Below are 27,938 nucleotides of genomic sequence, written 5' to 3' on the forward strand. Positions count from 1 at the left end.
GAAATAGATGGGGAAACAGTGGAAAGAGTGGCTGACTTTATTTTTGGGGGTTCCAAAATCACTGCAGATGGTGATTGCATCCATGAAATTAAAAGACGCTTACTCCTTGGAAGGAAAGTTATGACCTATTAAAAAGCAGAGACATTACTTTGCCAACAAACATCCATCTAGTCAAGGCTATGGTTTTTCCAGTGGTCATGTATGGATGTGAGAGTTGGACTATAAAGAAAGCTGAGCGTAGAAGAATTGATGCTTTTGAACTATGGTGTTGGAGAGGACTCTTGAGAGTCCCTTGGAGTATAAGGAGATCCAACCAGTCCATCCTAAAGGAGATCAGTCCTGGTTGTTCATTGGAAGGACTGATGTTGAAGCTGAAACTCCAATACTTTGGCCACCTCATGCAAAGAGCTGACTCATTTGAAAAGACCCTGATGCTGGGAAAGGTTGAGGGCAGGAGGAGAAGGGGACGACAGAGGATGAGATGGTTGGATGGCATCACTGACTCAGTGGACATGGGTTTGGGTGGATTCTGGGAGTTGGTGATGGACAGGGAGGCCTGGCATGCTGCGGTTCATGGGGTCGCAAAGAGTCGGACACGACTGAGCGACTGAACTGAAGGCTCCTGTTTTGTGTATTGTCTGAGTTCATTTTTTTCTTTACTGAAACTATATTCCAGACTTCCACAAAACTAACAGGAGTAAAAGATATATTGCTGTTTTTCTTAAATGAGAACCTTGTTCACAAACTAGTATTAATTGAGAGAAGTAATCTTTGGTCCTTTGGTCGTTTCATAGTGCCATGAGATTTTTAAGAGGGATGTAACCATATCAGAATGGTGGGGAACGCTGGAAATGGCCTCACCATTTTGCTCCTTTCCCTGTTAACCTTTTTCTTATAGTTTATACTTGGCTAAATAAGATCAAATGAAAGTCATTATCTTAAAAAAGAAGAGTGTGCATTACAGGGATGCATCATATTTGCACTTTTTGGTGACCTAAAATTTTGTAAGGTAAGAATTACTAGCACTACCAAGCATATTTTCTGAGTTTAAAAACAAGGAAAATGACAGAATACATTGTCAACTTGTCAGGAGAGTCCTAACATCCCTTGTATTTACTATTCCACTTTTCAATTATCAAAGCTTTTATTTGGTATTATTTTTTTGAAGAGAGATATTAAAGGAGTGTGTGTATATTGGTAAAAGCCATTTATGACAAAGTAAATAAATTAATCAACATATGTTAGCTGACACATGCAAAACATTCCAGAGGACACTAAAAAAATATAACATATGCTCCCTCAACTCCTCAATATAATTTTGTGAAAGAAATAAGCATGTTAAAGTTTAAATAAACAAAGATTCCCATACTAATAAAAGATTTTTTAAAACAACTAGAGTAGTTATATTAACACAAAGTAGGTGACACAGGCTGATACCAAGAGTTCAAAGCCAGGTAACATTATTTCAAAACACTTCCTGGAGAGGATAAGACTTATGTGAAGGTACAGAGCAAAGGAACCGAAGAGCAGGAATTCCAGACTAGAAGATGAGAGCTCCAACAAAGGCATAAGGAAGGAACTCATGACAGCCCAGCGATAACACAGGAGGTGAGTGAGAATTAATGTTAAAAAGAACAGTGATTGAGCTTGAAGAAACCTTAGCAGCTATCAAATCCAAAGTCCTATTTGCAAATGTCGTGGCATACCCAAGGTCACTCAGTAAGTTTATGGCAGAGCCTAGTTAAGTATAGGTCCCATAACTTCAGATTCTGGGCTCAGGACTCCAAGGTTGAGGTCAAGGGGGGTTAGATAATGGGGAGTCACTGAGAGTTCATGAGCAGGGGACTGGGAGGATTAGTACAGTGCTTTTAGAAATTAAACCTAACAGTAATGTGGAAACCCATTAAGAATAAAGACAGGAAACCAGGTAGAAGGCAATCGCCACAAATCGGTCATCAGGTGTGTAGGACCCTACTAGGGTGAAACAAAAGATAGAGAGCAAGGGGTAAACTGAATAACCAGGAGGCTCCCTGAGTGATGGAATGACTAGGGTAAGATGAGACCATGAAGAGAGAAAAGGAAGTCCCAAGGAAGTCCTTGTCTGAGAGGAAATAATCCATATGCTTAATCCATATTAGTCACTCAGTCATGTCTGACTCTTTGTGACCCCATGGACTATAGCCCACCAGGCTCCTCTGTCCATGGAATTCTCCAGGCAAGAATACTGGAGTGAGTTGCCATTTCCTTCCCCAGGAGATCTTCCTACCTCAGGTATCGAACCCAGGTCTCCCACACTAGAGGCAGACTCTCTATCGACTGAGCCACCAGGGAAGTCCTATGCTTAACATACAGGGGCACTTTAATCAATATTTAAATGAGTAAGTTGTGCTTATTCAAGTGAATAAGTTTTGTTTTTAATGTATTGAGTTTGAGCCAAAGACAGAAAAGGATCTCAATGAAGAAATAACCAAGGGACTTCCCTGGCGGTCCAGTGGTTACAACCTCAAGTTTCCACTGCAGGGGCATGGGTTTGATCCCTGGTCAGGGACCTAAGACCTCTGCATGTTGCACCACACAGCCAAAATAGAAGAAAAAAAAAAAATATATATATATATATATCCAGAGACCCAAGTATAAGGCTGGAGCTTGGGAGAAAAGTGAAGTGGGAAAGAAGAGTTTAGAAATCGTTGCAGTAGATATTCTTGTGACTATAGCAGTGAAAATGCATCTCTAACAAGGAGGAGACAGAGAAAGAAGAAGAAAAGGGGAGGAGGAGGAAAGCAGAAAGAGAAGCACAGAATGAGAGACAACATCTGGAAGTTGTGGTGGGACGAAACAGAGCAAGTAAAGTAACCTGAGAAAAAAGTCAGGGGAACAGGCATTCACCTCAAGAAAAGCACCATCTTGTTTGAGCCTCATGACAATGCCATGGAGAAGGCAAGGCCAATATCATTATTCTCATGTCAAAATGAGGAAGCTGAAGCTAGGAGGGGCTGAGTGACTAGCAGCAATTCCATATGCAGGCTGTGCCATCCGCTGCAGCAGAAAAGACGAGGGTCTGGTCTGGACTCAAAGCCAGGTGTAGCACTCGGCCTCGGTGGTCTGTGGGAAGATAGACAGACAGCTCATGTTCCATGTGTCAAGGGCTGTTGCCTAGGACTAGGAAGCAACCTAAGCTGGGGGCCATGAATCCCATCCCAGGATAAAGGGCTTCTCCAAACACCTGCCACATTCAGGGCTAGCGCTCCCATTGCACCTTTGCCAAGAAAACACAGTCAGCGTGGGCTCTGAGGAACACTCTAAAGTGGCCAAGGTTCTGCTTCACCGTTGCCCCTTCAGGGTGTTTCCCTCTTGTATCAGATCCCTAGGGCTGCTTAATAAATTACCACAAGCTGCATGGCTTAAGACAACGGAAATACATTCTCTCACAGGCCAGAAGTCCCAAATCAAGGGGTTGGCAGGGATGGCTTACTCTGGAGACTCCATTCCTTGCCTCTTCTAGTTATGGCACCTGTTGACCGTCCCAGAATGGTGGCCACATCACTCCAGTCTCTGCTTCCGTGGTCAAGTCGCCTCCACTTCTGTGTGTCTGTTCTCCTCTGTGTGCCTCTTATTTAGGGCCCAACTGGATAATCCAGAATGATCTCATCTCAAAATCCTCAACTTAATTACACCTGCAAAGACCCTTTCATCAAATAAAGTCACATTCCCAGGTTCCAGGGACTTGACTTGGATAGCTCTGAGGGGACCAGCTTTTAGTTCCCCACAACTCATGCCTTCTGCCATTATTAGTTCTATCTTTTCTACTCCACCAACACCCAGGAATTTCCTTGGCCATGTTCCTACCACACACCCCATCCCTCTTCTTATCCTCCCCTGAAAGTAATCCCTTTAGGATTTTGGTTTCAAGAAGTTAATCAAATAAACTCATGCAGCTTAATGGAAAAAGACACAAAAATCTGTCCCACAAAGCAAACATGAGCGTTTTATGTGAAATTCTGAGGACAATACCCCTCTTTCTGTTATCCAACTGACGATTTCTCAAAGAACATTCTGTGGGACAATAGTTTTATATGAGGTTGTTAGGTATTTAAAAATGAAAAGAGTCTTTAATAATGATGTTAATTTGGGAGCTCCAAGTTAAGGAAATTAAACAGGATTCCTTATTTCAAAACTGCTATATGCATTATAGGGCTTCCCTAGTGGCTCAGTAGATAAATAATCTGTCTATAATGCAGGAGACCCAGGTTTGATCCCTGGATCAGGAATATCCTCTGGAGGAGGAAATGGCAATCCACTCCAGTATTCTTGCCTGGAGAATTTCATGGACAGAGGAGCCTGGTGAGTTACAGTCCATGGGGTTGCAAAGAGTTGGACACAACTGAGAGACTAACACTTTCATATGCATTATAAATATTTGGGAGAAGAGGCTATAATAGGCAGCATTTCTGAAACTTATTTGACCAGAGTCCTTTTTTGACTTGAGCATCTTAAAGGACTAATGTTCCTTAGAAAATATTTTGCAAAACCAATCCTAACCCAACAATGACTTTCATGATCAAAACTTTATACCAAAATAGACAAAGCTGACTCCATGAAAGAAAGCTGGGACTAGGACAAAGTAGGAAAGAAGGAGGGGATATGTTTCTGAATGGGTAGGTATTTGGAGGCACAAGTAAAATCAAATGAGATGGGTGGTCACCCCCTCATAGAGCAGTACAGCTTACAACTCAATTGAGAGCTGGAATTTCAGAAATAATCTTGTTCTCTGACGCAAGATTCTCAACAGCAAAGAGTGTAGCTACCCTATTCCACTCCTAAACGAAACATTTCTTACTTAGGGCTTTTTCCACCTACACACAGAACTCCCAGTGCTCTCCTTCATGCATACACAGACACACATGACACACACAGAGACATGCCCCCAAGGACACATGGGATTGGCCCTAGGCATGTTGGTGCACAACAAATGTTTAAATTCATTGATATAATGCCAGCCTCTTAATTTAGAGTTGAAGAAAAACTTTAAGAATATCAAATGCTTTGTTCAAGGTCACACAGCTGGTTAATGTCAGAGCCAGAACTAGAATCCAGTTCAAAGCTTTAACTGTTGACCATGCTCCAAACCCAGCATAAAGAAGAGTTTCTTGTTCTATTAAAGGCCAGTATCCATTATTATGCTGGAAAAGATTGAAGGCAAAAGGAGAAGGGGCAGCAGAGGATGAGATGGTTAGATATCATCACTACCTCAATGGACATGAATCTGAGCAAACTCTGGGAGATAGTAAAAGACAGAGGAACCTGGCATGCTGCAGCCCATGGGGCCACAAAGAGTCAGATAGGACTTAGTACGCGCGCGCGCACACACACACACACACACACACACACACACACACACACACACAAGCCATATAAATGAAAAGCAACTTAATTTAGTTAGGAAAATATAGATCATTATACCAATGCTTTAAAATTAAACCTAAAAAGAAAATTCTATTCAATAAATATAATCAGTGATAAATACTCATGCATTCTTTATTATGTGCATTAAGATGAAAAGGAAGGAGGGAGAGAAAGTGGAAAAAGAGTAACAGGGGGAAGACCCAAATCTTTCATAGAACAGACTTTGAAAAATATCTTGATTTAAAAGATAGACAGCTACTTCCAGAACTTGTTAGGAAAATGGCGTTTGGATGGAAACAAAAGCATTCTTAAAATACTTCTTTCAAAAGCATTCTTAAAATACTTCTTTCACATTCATGACAATCTTAGTTTACTAGAGAGAGGGAAAAATGCCACCTTATTTCAGATGAAGTTCTTCTTTAGAATTTACATCCCCACGTTCCAAGAGTACTGTCACTGGAAGCATTGAAAGGTTTGTTTCTTTATGCAGCAACAGCCATAAATGAGGCAATGTACTGACGCTTGTGTGATGGACTGATGGAACCTAGTCAAAGGCCAGATCTCACTTATAAGCTAGAAAGTCACCTATTGCTATTTCAAAGCTTAGAAATTACAGCTTTGGCGGTGGGGGTGGGGGTCGGGTAGGAGGGGAAATTATAAGGCATCTTTCTCCTATAGTCAGGTGGATGAGAACCTCTTTAACTAAAATTTTCCTCCAGAGAATTATGACTGTGGGTAACAGGATGAGAATTACTAAAAGCATGACCGTATTTGAAAATAGCTTCTTTCCAGCTTTTTGACCACAATTCATTGTCAAAACTACATTTTATGTGGTGACCCTATACATAGACATGCAAATGTACTGATAACAACGACAAAATTTTCGTAAAATAAAACCTACTTTTCCATTTTTCCATTCTATACCATTCTATTTCTTTTTTTTCAATGCTGATCTTGACCCACGATGGAAATGCTGACTCACAGTAAAAACACATAGAAGCTGAAGACCTCAGCAGCCCCACACCATGTGGCATTGCTCCCTGAAGGGTATTCACAGAGCAAGATCTTGAGATGTTCCCATACAAAGATTTCCCAATGAACTTGGGAAACACCAAATGGCTCCTCTTGGAGATTCCCAATACATGTAATGTATCAAAGGCTTTGAGACATAATTAAGAAAGAAAAACTGTTCTTATTTAACTCAGAATTTCCAAATGTATCTGACCACATGATGTGCATTTGTAAAACAATCATCCTGCTAAATACTTTGGGGAAATATTGTACATAGAAGAAACTACTGAGTTAGAGATGAAAATTAGTGTCTAAAAGTTCAAAATTAACTGCATCTTCTCCAACAAACAACATTTTAAAGGAAGGAGGAAGGGGTAAATATACTCTCTGCTGTCTAATATAAAAAAAATTCACAACTCATTAAAACTAAAAAGTATAACTTATTATGACCAGAGAAATGAAAAAAAAAATAAAAGCACTAATACCTTCTCTATTCTGAGCATCAGCAAATTCATGCAAAAGTTATCTATCAGTACTCCCACCTAGGTTTTAAGGCTTGATTTTAAATGTTTCCCTAAACTAAAAAGGTCTGGTAAATTGTAATTAATATATGCAAAGGACCACCTCATGCTTCTCCTACACCCATTCTGGCACTGAAGTGACTCTGTCAAGAGCTGTCTGTATTTTTATTGATCAAGTCACACAGTATAACAGCTGAAGGATAGAAAGTTATTTTGAGGATAACCAGAGCTCCAGCCAGGCTGAGCAGCAGAAGCAGGAAGACTCTCTGTTAAGGTGTTTTATTGTTGCCAAATAACATTCCCAGAATCTCCAGAGAGTCATGGCATCATCACCACCTAATATCGTATATATTTGACTTTTGTCTACCTTCTCCCACAGAAGTAAAGGCTCCATGAGGGCAAGGATATTGCCTGTCTGGTTCACCTGTGTATGCCTAGCACCATCAAAATTGCCTGGTACATACTAGATGCTTAATATTAATAAATAAATATTGAATAAATACATTTCAGGGATGACCAGGAAATGAGTTGAGTGGCAAGAGGAAGAAGACAGAATATATAATCAGAGGTCTACAAGAGACTGGATGTCAGTGCCCTGTTCCTTCAACAACCAACACTTCTATTTTCCTCAGCCCCACTTAATATTTCAGATTGCACCCAAAGGTAGTTTAAGACTCTTGAGAACAAGGCCTGAGTCATGTTCTCCATCATGGGGTCTTGCTCTCAAGAAGTAGCCAGTAAGTGTTTACAGAACCACACCAGGAAACAACATCAGTCTGTCTTGAAAGGGCAGAGGCTCCCCCAGAATCTCATGCTCTGGAATGGTCTTCCCACATAGAATAATGTCTCACCCTTTTCATATTTTTTTATCTTCCACACATTACAGCACTATTGGTTCTTCTTCCAAATAGGGTAAAACGAGTTACAATGCTAACTCCAGAGTTCAGAAACACAGTTTGAAAACTGCCCACAATTATCACTTCATCATCCCTACACGTATGCAAAAAAAATGACCATTATAAGTGATGAACAATCTTAGTCAAATTCAGAAACACTCATCTATCCCTGAGGTGTGGAAAGTAGGGTTTTTTCCTCTGATAAAATATATACTTCAAAGAACCAGAAGAAGAAAATCTTCCATCCATGGCTTTTTCCACCAACAACAGCTCACCTTGCAATAGGTACATGTCATTTTACCTACCTATATACTTACCAAAAAATCCACATGACCTGGCCAGACCAGGACAGGTCCACATAGTCACATCAATCTTGGGAGAACCTTGGCCAGTTGCAATCTCCTTTGTCTTAGGTAGCCAGGTTAGGGAACAAATCTGTAATAATGATCCCCAAAATACAGAATTATGGCAATTTCTGACTCACTGAATGCATTTTAAACTAAGTCTAGGAAGTATGTTCTGTACACATCTACTTTCCAGTCTACATATAGGGTTAGGGTGTTAGAGGAATTATGTTAGTTCCAGGAAAGTTTATCCCAAAGCAACAAAAAACTAAATATACAAAGAGACTTAGGCACAATGAACCTATGAATTGAAGGTGACAAGAATACACAGAACTGTACAAAAAAGATCTTCACGACCCAGATAATCACTATGGTGTGATCACTCACCTAGAGCCAGACATCCTGGAATGTGAAGTCAAGTGAGCCTTAGAAAGCATCACTACAAACAAAGCTAGTGGAGGTGATGGAATTCCAGTGGAGCTATTTCAAATCCTCAAAGGTGATGCTGTGAAAGTGCTGCACTCGATATGCCAGCAAATCTGGAAAACTCAGCAGTGGCCACAGGACTGGAAAAGGTCAGTTTTCGTCCCAATCCCAAAGAAAGGCAATGCCAAAGAATGCTCAAACTACCGCACAATTGTACTCATCTCACATGCTAGTAAAGTAATGCTCAAAACTCTCCAAGCCAGGCTTCAGCAATACGTGAACCGTGAACTTCCAGATGTTCAAGCTGGTTTTAGAAAAGGCAGAGGAACCAGAGATCAAATTGCCAATATCCGCTGGATCATCAAAAAAGCAAGAGAGTTCCAGAAAAACATCTATTTCTGCTTTACTGACTATGCCAAAGCCTTTGACTGTGTGGATCACAATAAACTGTGGAAAATTCTGAAAGAGATGGGAATACCAGACCACCTGACCTGTCTCTTGAGAAACCTGTATGCAGGTCAGGAAGCAACAGTTAGAACTGGACATGGAACAACAGACTGGTTCCAAATAGGAAAAGGAGTACGTCAAGGCTGTATATTGTCACCCTGCTTATTTAACTTATATGCAGAGTACATCATGAGAAACGCTGGGCTGGAAGAAACACAAACTGGAATCAAGATTGCTGGGAGAAATATCAATAACCTCAGATATGCAGATGACACCACCCTCATGGCAGAAAGTGAAGAAGAACTAAAGAGCCTCTTGATGAAAGTGAAAGATGAAAGTGAAAAAGTTGGCTTAAAGCTCAACATTCAGAAAACTAAGATCATGGCATCTGGTCCCATCACTTCATGGGAAATAGATGGGGAAACAGTGGAAACAATGTCAGACTTTATGCTTTTGGGCTCCAAAATCACTGCTGATGGTGATTGCAGCCATGAAATTAAAAGATGCTTACTCCTTGGAAGGAAGGTTATGGCCAACCTAGATAGCATATTTAAAAGCAGAGACATTACTTTGCCAACAAAAGTCCGTCTAGTCAAGGCTATGGTTTTTCCAGTGGTCATGTATGGATGTGAGAGTTGGATGGTGAAGAAAGCTGAGCACCGCAGAATTGATGCTTTTGAACTGTGATGTTGGAGGAGACTCTTGAGAGTCCCTTGGACTGCAAGGAGATCCAATCAATCCATCCTAAAAGAGATCAATCCTGGGTGTTCATTGGAAGGACTGATGTTGAAGTTGAAACTCTAATACTTTGGCCACCTCATGCGAAGGGTTGACTCATTGGAAAAGACCCTAATGCTGGGTAGGATTGGGGGCAGGAGGAGAAGGGGACGACAGAGGATGAGATGGTTGGATGGCATCACCGACTTGATGGACATGGGTTTGGGTAGACTCCGGGAGTTGGTGATGGACAGAGAGGCCTGGCGTGCTGCAATTCATGGGGTCGCAAAGAGTCGGACATGACTGAGTGACTAAACAAACTGAACTGATGATTATTTTATTTTCTTGGGCTCCAAAGTCACTGCACTCAGTGACTGCAGCCATTAAATGAAAAGACACTTGCTCCTTGGAAGTAAAGCTATGTCAAAACAAGACAGTGTGTTAAAAAGCAGAGACATCACTTTGCCAACAAAAGTCCGTATAGTCAAACCTATGGTTTATCCCGTAGTCATGTGTGGATTTGACAGTTGACCATAAAGAAGGCTGAACATCGAAGAATTGATGTTTTCGAATTGTGGTGCAGGAGAAGACTCCTAACAGACCCTTGGACTCCAAGGAGATTAAACCAGTCAATTCTAAAGGAAGTCAACCCTGAATATTCATTGGAAGGACTGATGCTGAAGCTGAAGCTCCAATACTTTGGCCACGTGATGCAAAGAACTGACTCATTGGAAAAGACCCTGATACTGGGAAAGACTGAGGCAGGAGGAGAAGGGGATGACAGAGGACAAGATGGTTGGATGGCATCATCAACTCAAAGGACATGAGTTTGAGGAAACTCAGGGAGTTAGTGATGGACAGGGAAGTCAGGTGTGCTGTGGTCCATGGGGTTGCAAAGAGTCAGATACAACTTAGTGACTGAACGACAATAGCATGATCATTGTCCAGTCAGACTGTTCCCAAGTTTCACAGTTAAAGCAGAGCTGAGAAAGAAAATGAAAAAAATAAAAAGATACACAAGTTAAATTAACTTGCAACTCACAGGTGAAAAGAGTTTTACAAAAAGAAACTCGTAGGAGCTGAAACTCCTATAGACTCAGCAGCTAAAGAGAGGTGTGTTTGGGTCCTATGCTCTAACATTTATTATTTTCACAAGATTCTAGAAGATCAGAATGAATGTGAACTCCAGGAAAGACATTTACCTGTGAGTTTGTGCTTGGGGTCTGGATGCTCTGCCCAGTATTTATGTCCAGGATGTGTAAGCGTCCTTCCTTCATTCCTCCTCCAACAGCGAGGACTTCAGTCTGCCAGGGACACCAATCAATGGCCTTTAAAGTTCCAAATAATCACACAGGCAGGTCAGCTTTGGAGGTGAACTCATGAATGAGATGCACACATACAACCAGAAGTCCCAGAGGTCTGCTCCCGTGGCAGATCTCCAGAACCTCTGATCCAAAGGCAAGAGCTACTGCCCTCTCCAGAGATTACTTCTCATGAACTAGAAATCACCTATTGGTGTCTTCTTCAAATTTAGGTAACAAGTGCAAGTATTTCAAACAGAAAAATTACACAATAATATGTTTGAAAAGCTACATTCAGCATATCCTCTGGGGCAAAAAATCTGGTGCTAAAATAGTTGACATGTACTTCTAGAATCTGATTACAAAATGCAGTCTTCCTCTGGTTTGTCTACCTGTGTCCTTAGGTTCTAGGTCAGAAAAGGGAATAGAAGAGAATGGAGAGCTATACCTGCTTGCTCACAACACAAAAAATTTTATGTTTCAAATCCTAATGAAAGGTTGCTGCTACGAGCTATGAACGACACCGGGATTTGCATCCTCCGGAAGAGAGGGATTAGATCCAGGGCCAGAGACAAGGTTTGATCACTCAGAGCTTTTGTGTAGCAAAGCTTTATTGAAGTATAAAATAGAGAAAGCTTCTGACATAAACATCAGAAGGGGACAGAAAGAGAGCCCCCTTGCTAGCTTTTAGCAAGGCGTTTTGTACCTGTTAGCAACTTGCTAATCGGATAAAGGAACACCTGTCGGACACGACTGAGTGACTTCACTTTCACTTTTCACTTTCATGCATTGGAGAAGGAAATGGCAACCCACTCCAGTGTTCTTGCCTGGAGAATCCCAGAGACAGGGGAGCTTGGTGGGCTGCCGTCTGTGGGGTCGCACAGAGTCGGACACGACTGAAGCGACTTAGCAGCAGCAGCAGCAGCAGCAAAACTGAGAGAGCTGCACCAGGCCCCTCTCCCACAACATGCGTTTGAGATAGCGCTGATGCAAAGTGAGTCATCCCCAGTCATAAAGCAGTTGATGTGAATCCTGAAGAAAGGCACATTTCCGAGCAAATACATAGTTTCCTTAACATAGCTTAAGAGAACATTTCCATGAGTAAGACGTACTGGTTTGTTGATCCATTATCTTTTCAAGGTTTGAGTCTTAGGTGAACCAGTTTGAAGAAAGGCAGATTCCAAGGCAAATACATAGTTTCATTAACATAGTTTAAGAAAAGCTATGTTAACATTTCCATAAGAAAAATCACATTGTTTTGCTCAAGGTTTGAGAAAAGTTAAGTTCAGGTTGAGCCAAGTGTTGCCATGACAAGACAGGATTAGAAGAGAAAAGAAAAAAAAAAACAACTTCTGCCACTTGCAGTTTATTTCCTCCTGCCACCTGGGGACCTCTGGCCTTCCACCAAGGCTGTTAACCCTCTCACTAACACATTTTAGAAAATAAAATTGCCTGGTCTCTAGTTATAAATTACTATCACTAATTCTGATGTTTTCACTTATACAGTTTCCCATGTTTAACATATTTTTCATAATTATAATTTTTAATTATCCCACAATATTCTATCATGTTATTATACTCTAATTAATGTTTGTTCTAACGGTAAACTCAGGTTGATTTTTTTTATTTGTTTTTTGTTCCAAATGGCAATATTTTTTTGGCTGTACCACGTGCAGCTTGTGGGATCTTAGTTTGCCAACAAGGGATCAAACCCAGGCCCCCAGCAGTGAAAGCGCAGAGTCCTAACCACCATACCACCAAGGAATTCCCTCATCTTCATCTTATTTTCATTTGGTTTGCACTGGGTTGGGTTGAGCTTTTTGGAGAAAGTTGTAGGGTGGGGGTTGTAGGGGGTTGTATTGTTTGTTTTTATAAAGAATACTCTAATGAATATATTCTGGCATATGTCTTTGTTTCCAGTATATTATTTTTTAGGTAAATTCCAAGCTTCAGAAGTGCTGACATAAATTTTTCCAAATAGTAGTAACTATTTACAACACCAGGATCAGATGAGTACACTAACCTCATCCTCAGTTTAAGCTCACTTATCATTAAAAATTAATCTCCCATCCCACTTGCCCATCTAGAACTTTGCCAACATCCTCCATCAATATGTAGAATCTCATTCTCCTCCCTTTGAATCTGGGAGGGCTTGGGACTGGCTTGCAAACAACAGAATGCACCAAAAGTGTCACTGCATGGCTTCTGGAATTGGGTCATAAAAGGTGATGCTGTTGCAGGAAGGGGGAACCCTTCCAGGGCCTGAAACTGGGCTCTTATCTAATACTCGGAAATGCATTGTCCGAGGAGACACGTGTGCTGACAAAACAAGAGATTTTATTGGGAAAGGGCACCCGGGTGGAGAGCAGTAGGGTAAGGGAACCTAGGAGAACAGCTCTGCCAGTGGCTCACAGTCTCTGGTTTTATGGTGATAGGATTAGTTTCTGGGTTGTCTTTAGCCAATCATTCTGACTCAGAGTCCTTCCTGGTGGTGCACGCCTTGTTCAGCCAAGATGGATGCCAGAGAGGATTCTGGGAGGTGGTCAGACATGCGGTGTCTCCTTTTGACCTTTCCTGAACTCTTTCAGTTGATGGTGGCTTATTCGTTTCACGTTCCTTACCGGGACCTCCTGTCATAAAACAACTCATGCAAATGGTCACTATGGCGCCTGGACAGGGGGGCGGTTTCAGTCAGTGCGCCTCCCCTGACAGTGCCACACGCATCGTGCTCTCCGAAGCACTAGCCCTGTTGCCCTGAACCACCAAGCCCACCTGTCTTAAGGCAGCCACGCGGGAAGGAAGCCCATGGGGTAGGACTAGCCCAAACAGTGTGGAGAAGCTCTGAGACTGCATGAAGAGGGAAGGATGACTGGCCAGCCAGCACTGTCCCAGCTCCTAGCACTTCCAGCTTCAGTCGCTGTCTGATTGCAGCCTCATGAGAGACCCTGAGCCAGAACTGCTCAGAAGAGCCCTTCCCAAAGTCTGACCCACAGAAACCATAAAAGACAATAAAATAATTATGTTAAGCTAGCCACTAGGATTCAGGGTAATTTGTTATATAATAATAGATACCAGAATAAACACAATTAGAAACCACAGACAATGAAATATGATTGTAGTTCATATAAGAAAGACACTGAAGAACCCTAATCAGCCAAACTTCATTCAAAGTAAAGACCTTGGACTTGTATTATGAATAAATGTACAAATTAATTTGAAATTAAAATTGAAATAAAACATTAATTGAATAAAATAAATTGAAATTGAATATTTGTAGTATATATGTACTATATCTTGTGGTTACCTGCCTTAATTGTCTTTTTCAAATAACCATTCCGTTACACCTCTGACTGGGCTGAATAAGAGAGCTATTTCAGTAAACACAAAATTTTGCATATAATTTGAACAGGCTGAGAAATTCTCCTGAGCCCAGGAACCTCAGTTTTATTACAGGATGAATATTAATCTTTTTGATGTTTATTAGTAATCATTCTCTCCAGGACCCTATTTCTAATTAGCTTTTACTACAAACAAGCTGTTTTGGCAAAACTAGAAGCTCCATCATGAGCAGAATCACACAGATGTCAACACCTCAAGTCTGCTCGTTACACTAATTGGCTAGTCTGTGGTGCCTGTGAGAACATTTACACTAGTGACTGTTCTTATGATTCCCCAGGTAGTAGATGCCACAAGGCTTGACTTGTTCAGGTTTCCAGAAACACTATCGTCAACTTAAAAAAAATGCACAGCAGGAAGAGTTGTGAGTAAGTTTTACTTGGGGCAAAATGAGGACGATAGCCCAGGAGACAGCAGCTCAGATACTCCTGAGAAACTACTCCAAAGAGGTAGAGGGAAGGTTGGTATATATGTGATCTTGGTGAAGGGGGAGTACATGCACTCAAGCACCTATTTTCTGCAGGTTTCTGCTAGTCACAAGGAGCAGTTGTCACCCCGAAGGATTTTAGTGCTTTTCTAGATGTGAGGAGATAAAAGAATTGGGCTCAAAAAGTCAGCTCCTGAACTATCTAAAGGCCTGTTCTGCCTGTTTTCCCCCAGCACACTACTTCATTTCTGTTCTTCACCCTGCACTCCCTTCACGCTATGCTAAGTCGCTTCAGTCGTGTCCGACTCTTTGTGATCCTGTGGACTGTAGCCTGCCAGGCTCCTCTGTCCATGGGATTCTCCAGGCAAGAACACTGGAGTGGGTAGGCATTCCCTTCTCCAGGGGATCTTCCTGACCTAGGGATCAAACCTGGGTCTCCCACATTGCAAGCGGATTCTTCACCATCTGAGCCACCAGAGAAGTCCTGCAGGGGGTATTGAAAATTAGCAGCTGCAGCAGTACATGATTTAATTCTTGTAGAGGCAGATGGCAAGAGCCAATGGCAAGTGCCGATTTGTAGTCGACAATATCTTAGTTCAATTCACTGTATTTCTGATAAGACATCTAATATAAGCAGCTCCTTGCAGGAAGCAGCTCTCTGCAAGAGAGCTTTTGCCTTGTCACTTCAGAAAGCTATATTTTAACTAACCTTTACACCAGATGACCCCATGCTTAACCACCAGCCAAAGCATACCTTTCAAAACTGTTGAATTTCTTACCTTGACTGCTGTAGGTTGATGTATGACTTTTAGTGGGTGACCCTGTACATTTGCACCTGGATCATGGGGCCATATAGTTAGCAGTCCATCACTACAGCCACTGGAAAGCAGCCTGCCACCCGGTGCCCACTTCAGACCACACACAGCTTGTTTGTGTTGAAGAGTTCCAACATGGTGTTGGGCTACCCGAACATCATGATGATAAACACAGCCCAGTCTCGACCCACTGCCAAGAGGTAAAGGGGCAGGTTAGGACAGAGAACTTGAGCCCTACTGCTGCATAAGCATAACATGAAAGGAAGTACTGTTCATACTCCTGAAAAACCCCTTAGGATAGATTCAAAACATAGACATTTCTTGACTTAATAAGGATGGCGTATTCTGTCTGGGTGATTCTTCTCACAAGTTAAGTAGATTTGTCTGACAGTTTCAAATCTGGATATTAAAAATATATCCTTTGATAGATATCTCCAATGGCTTTAATATGATGTAGACAGGCATGGAAAAGATAAATTTAGAAGGTTATCATATTTTCCCAGATAGTAGTTTATGTATTGGACACAGGAAATATTACTTTTCTGGAATTCAATACTTCATATTATCTCAATGAAATGGTATATATACCATATATCTGTTAGACATAGAAACGTATTAGTTCCTTTTTCTATTAATCTGCAGATCTACTTGTTCATTCTACTATCATCTAAAAAGATTATAAAACTATCTGAAAGTCACAACAAACTGCAAAATGATTCAAAATCACTGGATAATGTCTCTACTCTCAGTGATTTGGATCCTATGATAAAGGTCCTATTACTCAAAGATAATGAGTGATACTGATAATGATTTCTGCACTAGTTTTCTCCAAGGAGAAAGTAAATAAGTGCCTACAATTATTTCTTGAAATTTCTCAAAGTCCAGTGTCAGATTTTTAAAAAACTACTTAGGCTCAGCCCTAAATAGCATTCTGATGAACTATATAGACTCTGCAGCCAGACCACCTGGTTCAAAGCCTGACTCTTCCCCTTATGCTAACCATGTGACCTCAGGCTGCTGTCTCAGTTCACTCCTCAAAAAAAGGGGGTGCGGGGGATGTAAACCACTTTGTAGTATTATTGCAGGGATTAAAACACAGTTATACACATCAAGAGTTAGCAACACAGAGTACTCCAAACATTTTGAAAGTGAAGTCGCTTGCTCTTGTCCAACTCTTTGCAACCCCATAGACTGTAGCCTACCAAGCTCCTCTGTCCATGGGATTTTCCAGGCAAGAGTACTGGAGTGGGTTGCCATTTCCTTCTCCAGGGGATCTTTCTGATTCAGGGATCGAACCCAGGTCTCCTGCATTACAGGCAGACGCTTTAGCTGCTATTATTCTAAGAAAATATTTGCTCATATTCCTCATCAATAATGAAACTAAACTTACACAGTGTAGATTGTAAAAGGAACCCAAGTATAGAATTGACTTGGCTACAACAATGCCTCAGGATAAATATTTATTCCTTTATAAGGGCATTTTGTGTAAATAGTTTTAAGTTTGGCTATAATCACAAAGTTTTGAAATCTCAATTTACATCTGAGCTACTGAAAGAAATTGTAGAAGGCTTTGAGTTTTATTTAAGAAATACAGTATGAAGATGAATGACTTATTAAATAAATATTTAGACTGATTATGTAGGCTCACAGGGACAAGTCATTTAACTTTTCTAGTCAAAAAGAAGCAGTTAGACAACTCAATCAGTAGTTCTCAAAAGTGAGGAAGCATCAACATCACTTGAGAAATTAGAAATGCATATTATCAGCCCAATGTCAGACCTACTGAATCTCAAATTCTCAGAGAGAGAGCAGCAATCTGGGTTTTGAGGAGCATTCCAGGCCGTTCTGACACATGGTTAAGTTTGAGAATCACTGAACTGGTTATTCCATGAGGTTCCTTCCAGCTCTAACCTCTGTGGGTCTGTGAATTGGAATTATGCCCCCAGAAAGCTTAACATATTCCACATTAGTGATACTGACAGCAATAAATACTGATTTCAACAAAATATCCCTCTAGCAAGTATTAGTTGGTACAGAGAAACTTTCTGCTTAAACCGAGTTTTACATTTTACTTTAACAATCATTTCACCTGTGAATCTTGAACCTCACAATCCCAGTACGAGTACATGCTACAGACACAGAGCCACCATGGTACACGTGGCCACTGGACCACTTATATCACCAGAAGGTCAGAATAGCTGACAGTAATGGTAGGATCATGACTGTTACTAATCATGTCTGTTTGGTTTTACTTTGGTTTTGGTTTCAAATTTTATAGTTCTGTTCACCAGTAATCAATTGGTGATGCAAATGTAATTGGTTCCAATAAGATGCTTCTCACCTGCTGAGGATATAGTGATTCCAGCTTAGAGCCCCAACTACTGACAAATGGCCAAGCATATTTCTCAGTCGCTTTTTAGTGACTACATCCCATAACTGAAAAAAAATTAAAAAGCATGGTTATGTAGCATTTTCACAACCCACAATCTTCTCAAAGGGCTAGTAACCAGTTAGTGTTGATACAGCCAGCCCCTTGTGCTAAGTGAAGGTTCAGCACCACTAACCCTAAAGCAGTTTTCAAAGCTGTCTGCATATTTGGATCATCTAGGGAGCAGAGTTTGGGTGCTAGACATTCTGATTCAATGGTGGGAGTAAGAGCCTGGGCATACGGCATTTATTTTAAAGTTCCTTAGGTGAATTCAGTCAGCTGCAAAAGGTTGAGAATCACTGTTTGACACTTCTAGTTTCTTCAAACCATGAGAATTCCAGCTGGAAATCCACCTACAGTTATCAACAAGTAAAATTTGAGTGCCTACACAATTTCTAGAGTCAGGAATTCCATTTACTGCTAAGAGACTCCTTTCCTGCCAGCTATAAATGATATTCTAACCCCATATGAGAACTTTGGCATAAGAAGAAATCATGACATGACCCTCATAGGATCATTACAGAGATGAAAAAACAGTAGAGCCATCTGTGGCCCTCCAAAGTCATTGGGCACCCAAGCAATATTGTTTATCTGTTGCTAATAAACAATAATACATGAGAAATTAGATAGATTGATGGAAACTTGCTAAGCTCCCATTTTAGAGAGCCTATTAGAAAAAAATTCACTACTTTTAAGTAACTCGACTTCTGATTTTGGCTTCAGGTAAGCAAGGAGGGCTGGAAGGTTAACTATTTCAGTTTTAGGACTTCTCTCCAAAGTTCTAAAACCTGGGGATCTCATAAGCCCAACTTTAGTTTGAGAGAAAAAAATGAGGGGATAAAAGGCAATGTGACACAAAGAAAGATTGTGTTAAAAACCAAAGCAGAGTATCCCAATATCCTCATTAAAGAGCATTCAGGGAAGACCCAGAATGGCATATCCTCTTACTCCCCATAGCTTCAAGTACCACATCTACTATAAGCTTCTTTATTTTATCATAACCTGTTATTAAAAGTCAATCTTAGGGATTTCCCTGGTGGTCCAGTGATTAAGACTTCGCCTTCCAATGCAGAAGGTATGGGTTTGATCCCTGGTCAGGGGGCTAAGATGCCACATGCCTTGCAGCCAAAGAAACAAAACATAAAACAGAAGTAATGCTGTACCAAATTCAATAAAGATTTTAAAAATAGTCCATATAAAAAAAAAAGCTTTAAAAAAGTCACCCTTAGTTATCTAGCAACTATACAGAACACATTATGAAAAAGAAAAGAAAAGAAAAAGCTGTCCAATACTTGTACTTCTCCTTCGCTGGTACCAACTGCCAGGCAGGTTCCCTCTTTTGTCCAGGACACAGAAGATACGTAGTTACAAGTGAGACTTAAGTATATGTTTTCAATTCTGTTGTGATTATCCCCATTCCAGATATATACAGAAGATCCAAGGGCTATGGAAACAAGATTTTGAAAATTCCAGTCCAGGATATTCAGATCGATAAGAAAGTATTTCAGATTGGGGTGATTATACAGCCAAATAAAAATACTTTCAAATAAACCACTTTACTTATAGGTAGAGGAGAAAGATTAATAATTTCCCCACGGTCAGTTGAAAAACCGAATCATGGATCCAATCAGATCATTAGAAGTTCAAAAATGAAAGCTGGAATAGAATCTTCTATCAAGATACACAATAACGCTTATCATTTATGCTCATATATACTTATTTAGAGGCATTTAGAAAACTTGGCAGTTTCATCTACCATTATAAGTAATACATGGATTTCATCTAACAGATTATCAAAGTTTAAAAGCACATAATTTTTATAGAGACATCCTTGGACCTAGAATATACAGATGAGAGTTGCCACCATCATTTCTAATCAAAAGACAACCTAACTACAGTAAATTTAGATCTCTGGCTTTTTTAGTATTCTCTATCTTACACTCTAAGAATTACATGAGTGCTCAGAGAAACCATATTTGTATGACCACATACTAAGCCATACCTGATCTTATTTCTTATAAGACAGAAACTCCTATCCTGATTGACACACATCAGTATGAAACTATGAAGCTCATCAGTTCCACCAGAGCAGTCTAAGCTCCCTATAGCTCATCCCTCCCACCGATGCAAACTACAAACTCTAAACAAAATTCAAAAAACAAACACCTGAGAACTCTGGAAAATAAGCAAAACCAGGTAAACCAAGTTAAGGAAGTGAAAACTTGGGGAGGCAATCCACCCAGGGGTGAGTTTTCCACTTTTCTCCTTACACAGCTTTATACTGAGGGTGGGCCCCAATCATAGAATAACAGCAGTAGTTCAAACTCTAATAGAAAGCCTACCTTGTTTCTCGTCAAAGAAATCAGAGAAAGGAGCTTGAGGTGGCCAAAGTGTGAGGAGAAAGCCTGAGAGGGGAGAGGACCACAGAAAGACATCCTTTCACTGTGAGTGTATGAACCCACGCACACCTCAGCCTAATCCCAAAGTGTGTAACTACAAGGAAAACTCATATTATCCAATCTAAAAAACATGGAGGAAAAAATTTTTGAAGAAATGGACAGAACCTCAGGGATTGGTGGAATAATATCCACGATCTAAAAGTGAAAGTGAAGTCGCTCAGTCGTGTCCAAATCTTTGCGACCCCATGGACAGTAGCCTACGCAGGCTCCTCCGTCCATGGGATTCTCCAGGCAAGAATACTGGAGTGGGGTGCCATTTCCTTCTCCAGGAGATCTTCCCGACCCAGGGATTGAACCCAGGTTTCCCACATTGTAGGCAGACAACAACATATCTAACATACATGTAATTGGAGTTAGGTCTTGGAAACAAGAGAACAAGGTTTCAAATGAGTGCTCATCAGAAATCATAGAGGCCAAAAGTCAGTGCAACATCTTTAAAACGCTGAAAATATATCTGGCAAACCAGAATTCTATATCAAGCAAATATATCACAATAAGGGTAAGAGAAGCCTTCAATAAGAGAGTTGATCTGCAAATACTAACAGAAGGTTTTTAACTGAAAGTAAGTTATATAAGAGGAACATTTGGCTCTTTGGGAATGGAGAGGAATGTTATAATTGGTAAATATTTGGGTAAATATAAGGATCATTTTTCCCTCACACAAATATGTATGGCTTTTTAAATTAAAACTTTCAACAATGGTGAAGTTTTCAATGCACGTAGATTTTAAATATAGACAACTAAAGTAACTCTCCCCAAAAAGCTGAGGATTGGGGAAACACATGACTGCAAGATTTTTACATATTGTGTGAAATATGCAGCAGTAATTCTAGGCAGACTGAGAAAATTTAGACTGCACTGCAGTCCCTAAAGCAATAACTAGAAACATAATACAAGGAGATATAGCCAGAAAGCCAACAGATCAACTAACGTATAAGTCAGGAAGAAAAGATGTCCAAGGAATGAGACTTGGTGCACTTTGAAATTTAAGAGGCCGAGAGACAGAAGAGAAGAGAAATCAGAAAAAAAAAAAAAAAAACAGACCAAGAAAGAGTTAACAGAAAACTAGGAGACAAACAAAGACAATGGGGTATCAAGGAGCAGTGAGTGACCGAGTGGTTGACAGAGTTAAGTAAATGAGCTCCGAAAGGGCTTGTTAGATTTAGCAGTGAAGAATTTTGGGTGATGTTACAAAGAGCAGTTTCAATGGAATGGTGAGATTTAAGAACTGACGAGCAAGGATTAAAAACAAAATGGGGAGAGAAAATAACAAATTGTGAATTATGGACATCTTTTGACAGGTTTCGCTGTCAAAGGGAGACAAAAGGGGTTATGGCCTGAAGGGGAAGAGGGGAAAAAAGGGTTTTTGTTTGGTTTTTAATATGAGCAGTGTGCTTTTTAAACATCTCTTGAAATGAATTCTTCAGTTTTCATTAGTCATGGCAATAAATTCTCTTAGAGAAGGAGGTATAGGAGAAGAATGATAGGGGAACTGTTCCCTTTAATGATTTTGTGTTTTTCCTGCTCGTTCCTCTCTGTAAACGTGTCCCAGAACCAAACCTCATCCCTCTGCTCTTTCTCCCTCACCAGAAGAGCTCACCCTGGCTGTCAGCTTCAAACATAGTCATTTGACCTATACTTTCCAGCCTTTCCCCTCTTTCACCAACCTCATTTATAATGATTTCCCAGAAACTCTTAAATGTCTCACTGTTTCCTCAAATGTAATACTGCAAGAAAAGTCTTCCCTCCTCACACCATTTTTCCTGCTAACTTGTCTTCTCGGTGACACCATCCTTCTCCTGCTTCAAAACTTGGAATAATCTTAAATTTATCCCTCCTCCCATATATTTTTCCTCATGCAGAGAAAACAGTCCCTTACTTTTTGGTAACGCTCCTACTAAATGCATTCTGCATACTCTGCCATGAATTTTCCTTTGACGTTTTGCCTAGTTGAGAATTCGCACAACAAATCTAAAAATCTGCTTCAGGCCTTGAAATTTCTCTATAATCTGCATCCACCCCCTGTTCCCCACGTCCCAAAGTACCCTCCTCATTGCCATTGATTATCATTAATTACCAACATCCTGCCTTTGTTCATGTTGCTAACATTGCTGAAAATGCTCTGTCTTCTCTTTTCCTCTCCTCCAAGCCTACCCATCTTTTTAAGATCCATCTCAAGTCTTAGTATTTCCACAAAGTCTTTCCAGACAACTCCAAAGATCACCAAACTATATACAGTCTCACAGCTCCTTATACCCCACAATTTATTATTTATACTCTACACTGGCATGTTGGTAGCAGTTCAGTGTGGGTTAGTCTCATTTTCCCAACTAGATCACAAGCCAGAGACATAAGAAGAAACTAGGGACAAACAGCCAATATGGTTGTTTGACTGGTAAGATTTATCCATGTTTAAAATATAAGCATAAGAGTAGGTCATCATTTATACAGTTCATTCTATTACATAAAACAAACTGTGTGCTTCTTGTGTCCCACCAAGACAAATATGCCCATTCCTGAACATGAAAATTCTACAATGAAAAACACACAATAGCAAACATATTTGGATGGTACACGGTTTAAGCATGAGGCTCAAGGCCATTTGCTTCTCCCAGAATCAAGTTTCAAGTTTATGCTACAGCACAGCATACACTCTGTCATTTCAGTGTTTTACTTCATGATCTAAACAATAACATACAATAGTCATTTCGAAGACCTGTAAGATGAATCTTTACCTCTGGTTGGAGTATGGAATAGTTTATATTGCTGAATCTTTGGAAGTATCCATCTCTGACTCCATCGCTGCAGCCTGCAAGAAGCAAACAGTGCTACACTATAATCCTGAAAACAAAATATTAATCCTTGCAAGTATTAAGAGATATTGGAGTGAACAAGAAAGTGGTCATCATGCTAAAATTGAATTACAAGCTGTAGGGGGAGGAAAGGAAGAAACAGACTTCAGTATTTATTTAAACACTTTTAAAAAAAATATTCAATGACATTTCTAATAAAAACCACATGAGTACCAGACCTACATGTAGTGACAGAGCTTATGGGGGCACACAGAGACGCTACACCATGCTCTGAATATTTGTTCTGTCACTTGAGATTTTAAGACCAAAGTAATGTTCGTGTATCCATGTATCTATAATATCAACAATTCTCTGATAGATCTAAGCTCTGCTCTGAGTCTTTGTCAGTAAAACTGTTGATTCATTGATCTTTACTCTTTCTCTCACTGTTTTTGTACCAGAGCACACAGAGTTACTTTAGGCGAGTGCTACCCATGACTATCTGAAGTTAAGGTTATATCTTGTGCTCAGTTTTACTTCTCATCAAAAGACCCCACTAAGTCTAAACCACAAACCACTGTCTTTTCATCTTTCCAACCACTCGGCGTGCATCAAACTGAGAATGACATGATCAACAGGAAATGAGCCCACCCAGGTGACTTGTGGTCCCTATGACCACATGCTGCTGCTGCTGCTAAGTTGCTTCAGTCATGTCCGACTCTTAGCGACCCCATGGACCACAGCCTACCAGGCTCCTCTGTCCAAGGGATTTTCCAGGCAAGAGTACTGGAGTGGGGTGCCATTGCCTTCTCCTCTATGACCACATAGCTTCTGATAAATGAATGAGAGCTTCACAATGCCACACCAAGAAGCCAGATTGTTACTCATAGACTCAGTGCTAACTATGAAAACCTGCAACTGTGAGAATTACAAGGTTACTAGAAATATATACTCAAGCACTGCCAATAATGGTTCAAAAAAATCAAGTACAAACTGTTAGTTACAAAATAAATAAATCATGAGAATTTAATGTACAGTATGTTGAAAGTTGCTTAAACAGTAGAGCTTAAAAGTTCTTACCACAAGAAAAAAATTATATCACTATATCTGGTGACAGTTGTAAACTAGATTTATTGGGGTGATCATTTTGTAATATATTCAAATATATCATTAATGTTGCATATCTAAAGCTAATACAAAATTCTATATTTTTTTTAAAAAGTAATACCCAAAGAATCAACAAAAACTTCTGGAACTAATGGGTGATTATAAAAAGATATACGATCAATATACAAAAGGCAATTACTTTCTTATATACTAGCAACAAGCTACTGGAACTTTAAATTAAAAGCACAATACCATTTACATAAGTCCCCCCTAATGAAATACTTAAATATAAATCCAACAAAATATGTACAAGATCTGTATGAGGGAAAACTACAAAATTCTAATTAAAAAAAAAGGCTAAATAAATGAAGAGATATTTCATGTACAAGTGTAACAAGACTCAGTATTACTAACATTAGCTCTTCCCACCTTAATTTATAGATACAATGCTCTACCAGTTAAAATCCCAGCAAGTTACTGTGTGAACATTGCCAAGCTGGTTTTAAAGTGTATATGGAAAAAAGTCAGCACAATATTGAAGGGGAAGATCCAAGCTGAAGGCCCTCCACTATCTGACTTTAAGACTCACGAAGAAGCTACAGTAATCAAGGCATCACTGATTCAACGGACATGAACTTGGGCAAACCCCAGGAGATGATGAGGGACAGGGAAGCCTGGTATGCTGCAGTCCATGGGGTCGTGAAGAGTTGGACACAACTTGGCGACCGAATAACAGCAATCAAGATAGTGTAGTATTTGCAAAAGAACAAATATATTAGTGGAAGAGAATAGAGATCCCACAAATAGACCCACAAAAACAGAGTCAAAGGAGCAAAGGCAACAAAATTGAGAAAATTAGTTTTTTCAACAAATGGTGTTGGAAAAACTGAATATTCACAGACAATCTGGAAAAAAATAACTGAATCACTTTGCTGTATACCTGAAACTAACATAAAGTTGAGAGTCAACTATGCCTCAATTTTAAAAAGTGTATCCAAACACAGACCTACTGGGGAAGAATGGACACATGTCTATCCATATGTATCACTGAGTTCCTCTGTGGTCCACCTGATACTATCACAACACTGTTAATCAACTACATACCAATACAAAATAAAAAGTTTTTAAAAAACACAGAACTCAAAAATTAACTCAAAGTGGATTGTAGACCTAAAAGTAAAACACAAAGCTATAAAATTCCTAGAAAATAATACAGGAAAAAATCTAGATCTCCTCAGTTTTGGAAATCACATTTTTTCTTTTGCCATGCTGCACAGCTTATAGGATCTTAGTTCCCCAACCAGGGATTAAACTCAGGTCCATGGCAGTGAAAGTGCTGAGTCCTACCCCCTGGACCACCAGGGAATTCTCTGGCAGTGACTTTTTAAATATAATACGAAAAGCATGATCCATGAAAGAAGTCACTGATATGCTGGACTTCGTTAAAATTAGAAACTTCTGCTCTCCACAAGACATGCCTAAAGAGTGAGAAGATAAACCACAGCCTGAGAAAAATACTTGCAAAAGACATATGTGATAAAGGACTCTTACCCACAATATACAAAGTAACTCTTAAACCTCAACAACAAAAAAACAAAAATTTCAATTAAAAATGGGCAAAATATCTCAACACCTCACCAAGAAAGATGGTAAATAAGAATAAGAAAAGATGTTCAACATCTTTTTCATTATATTTCATTAGAGAATTGCAAGTTAAAACAATGAGATACCACTACATATCTGTTAGAACAGCCAAAATCCAAAACACTGACCACCACCAAATTCTGGCAAGATGTGGAACAACAGGAGCTTTTATTCATTGCTGGTGGGAATGCAAAATGATACAGCCACTTTGGAAAACAGTTGGGCAGTTTCATATGAAATAAGTATGCTCTTACCATATAATCCAGCAACTGCACATCTTGATATTTACTCAAGTGAGTAGAAAGCTTATGTCCACGGAGAAACCTTTACACAGATATTTATAGTAGCTTTATTCATAACTGCCAAAACTTGGAAGCAACCAAGATGTCTTCAAATAGGTGAATGCATAAATAAACTGTGGTACAACCAGACAATACAATATCATTTAGTGCTAGAAAGAAATGAGCTGTCAAGCCATAAGAAGATACAGAGAAAGCTTAAATGCATACTACTAAGTGAAAGAATCCTATCTGAAAAGGCTACATACTGTATGATTCCAACTAAATGACATTCTAGGAAAAGTAAAACTATGGAGACAGTGAGAAGTTTGCCAGGGTTAAAGGAAGAGGGAGAGATGAACAGGTGAAGTAAAAAAGATTTTTAGAACAGTAAGACTCTTCTATCTGCTGTTATAATGATGGATACATATCATTACACATTTGTCAAAATCCATAGACTATACACCACCCAGAGTGAACCCTAGTGTAAACGATGGACTTTGGATGATAATAGTAGTGTCAATGAGGTTCATCAATGATAACAAATGTACTAATCCAGTGTGGGATGGTGATAGTGGGGAAAGCTATGCATATGTTGGGGCAAGGTATACACAAGAATCTGCATTTTCTGTTCAATTTTGCTGTGAATTCAAAACTTCTCTAAAAAAAATAGGATGGATAGAGAGATTAATACACACATACATACACAGAGGTAGATAGATCTCCTAGGATATCAAAATAATAAAGGTATATTCTCTCTGCTTTTATAGAATATAGGTGGCACTAGTGGTAAAGAATACACCTGCAATGCAGGAGATCCACATTCGATCCTTGGGTGTGGAAGATCTTCTGGAGAAGGGAATGGCTACCCACTCCAGTACTCTTGCCTGGAGAATCCCATGGACAGAGGAGCCTGGTGGGCTACAGTCGATGAGGTCACAAAGAGTCGGACACGACTAGGCAAATAAGCACGCATACATCGTATAATTTCTATTCTACATCAAATATTCAGCATGTTACAGAAACACGAACTTGTTACTGATCAGATCAGAAGAAAGTGGGAGAGCTAAGGTAAGACATGTCCCCAGATATTTTATTTTGCTTTTAAGAAAATACAATTATAAGGAAAAGAATAAAGAAGGAAAGGATATGATTCACTCATTCATCCAACTGTATATTCCCAAACCACCCCAAAATTATTCAGCCAGCCTTCAACTTTTGTGCCTGTTTTTATGATCTAACTGTTTGCCCCCTTTATACTGCTGGGAAACAGAGGAATGAGAAGCATGCATGCCCAGTTATCTTCTCCCAGAGGGAAATGTAACAGGCAAGTCTCCTTGGCATTTATGAATTAGTTGAACCACTGGTTCTCTTAAGTTTCTCTCACAGAGCTAGACTCCTAATCAATTATTTCCCAACCATGATAACAATTTCATGAATGACAAAAAGACTTCCAAGACGGAAAGGGGAAGTAAGAAGGAGAACATGTGGAATGCAGGGTAAATGACGTTGGGAGCATTAAATGC

General features: G+C 39.9%; 1 protein-coding gene across 3 annotated transcripts in view; it reads right to left on the minus strand.

Annotated features, from left to right (window-relative positions):
- Nucleotides 1-27,938, minus strand: part of CDC20B (cell division cycle 20B) — an 86,754-nt gene that overhangs the window by 16,571 nt on the left and 42,245 nt on the right. Inside the window, exons 6-12 of one of the 3 annotated variants that reach the window (XM_081517775.1) lie at nt 23,290-23,400; nt 19,425-19,621; nt 18,046-18,140; nt 15,669-15,894; nt 10,968-11,093; nt 8,149-8,266; nt 2,887-3,102 (exon numbers count right to left, since the gene is read on the minus strand). In XM_081517775.1, coding sequence (XP_081373901.1) covers nt 3,002-3,102; nt 8,149-8,266; nt 10,968-11,093; nt 15,669-15,894; nt 18,046-18,140; nt 19,425-19,621; nt 23,290-23,400 — 974 coding nt within the window. In that variant the 3' untranslated portion in view covers nt 2,887-3,001. The remainder of the gene's footprint in view (nt 1-2,886; nt 3,103-8,148; nt 8,267-10,967; nt 11,094-15,668; nt 15,895-18,045; nt 18,141-19,424; nt 19,622-23,289; nt 23,401-27,938) is intronic. The other 2 variants (XM_081517774.1, XM_081517773.1) reach the window with 2 other exon arrangements.

Source organism: Giraffa tippelskirchi, chromosome 8 (genome assembly GCF_054371585.1).
Source record: "Giraffa tippelskirchi isolate mGirTip1 chromosome 8, T2T-mGirTip1v1.2.pri, whole genome shotgun sequence".
Classification (NCBI taxonomy): Eukaryota; Metazoa; Chordata; class Mammalia; order Artiodactyla; family Giraffidae; genus Giraffa; species Giraffa tippelskirchi.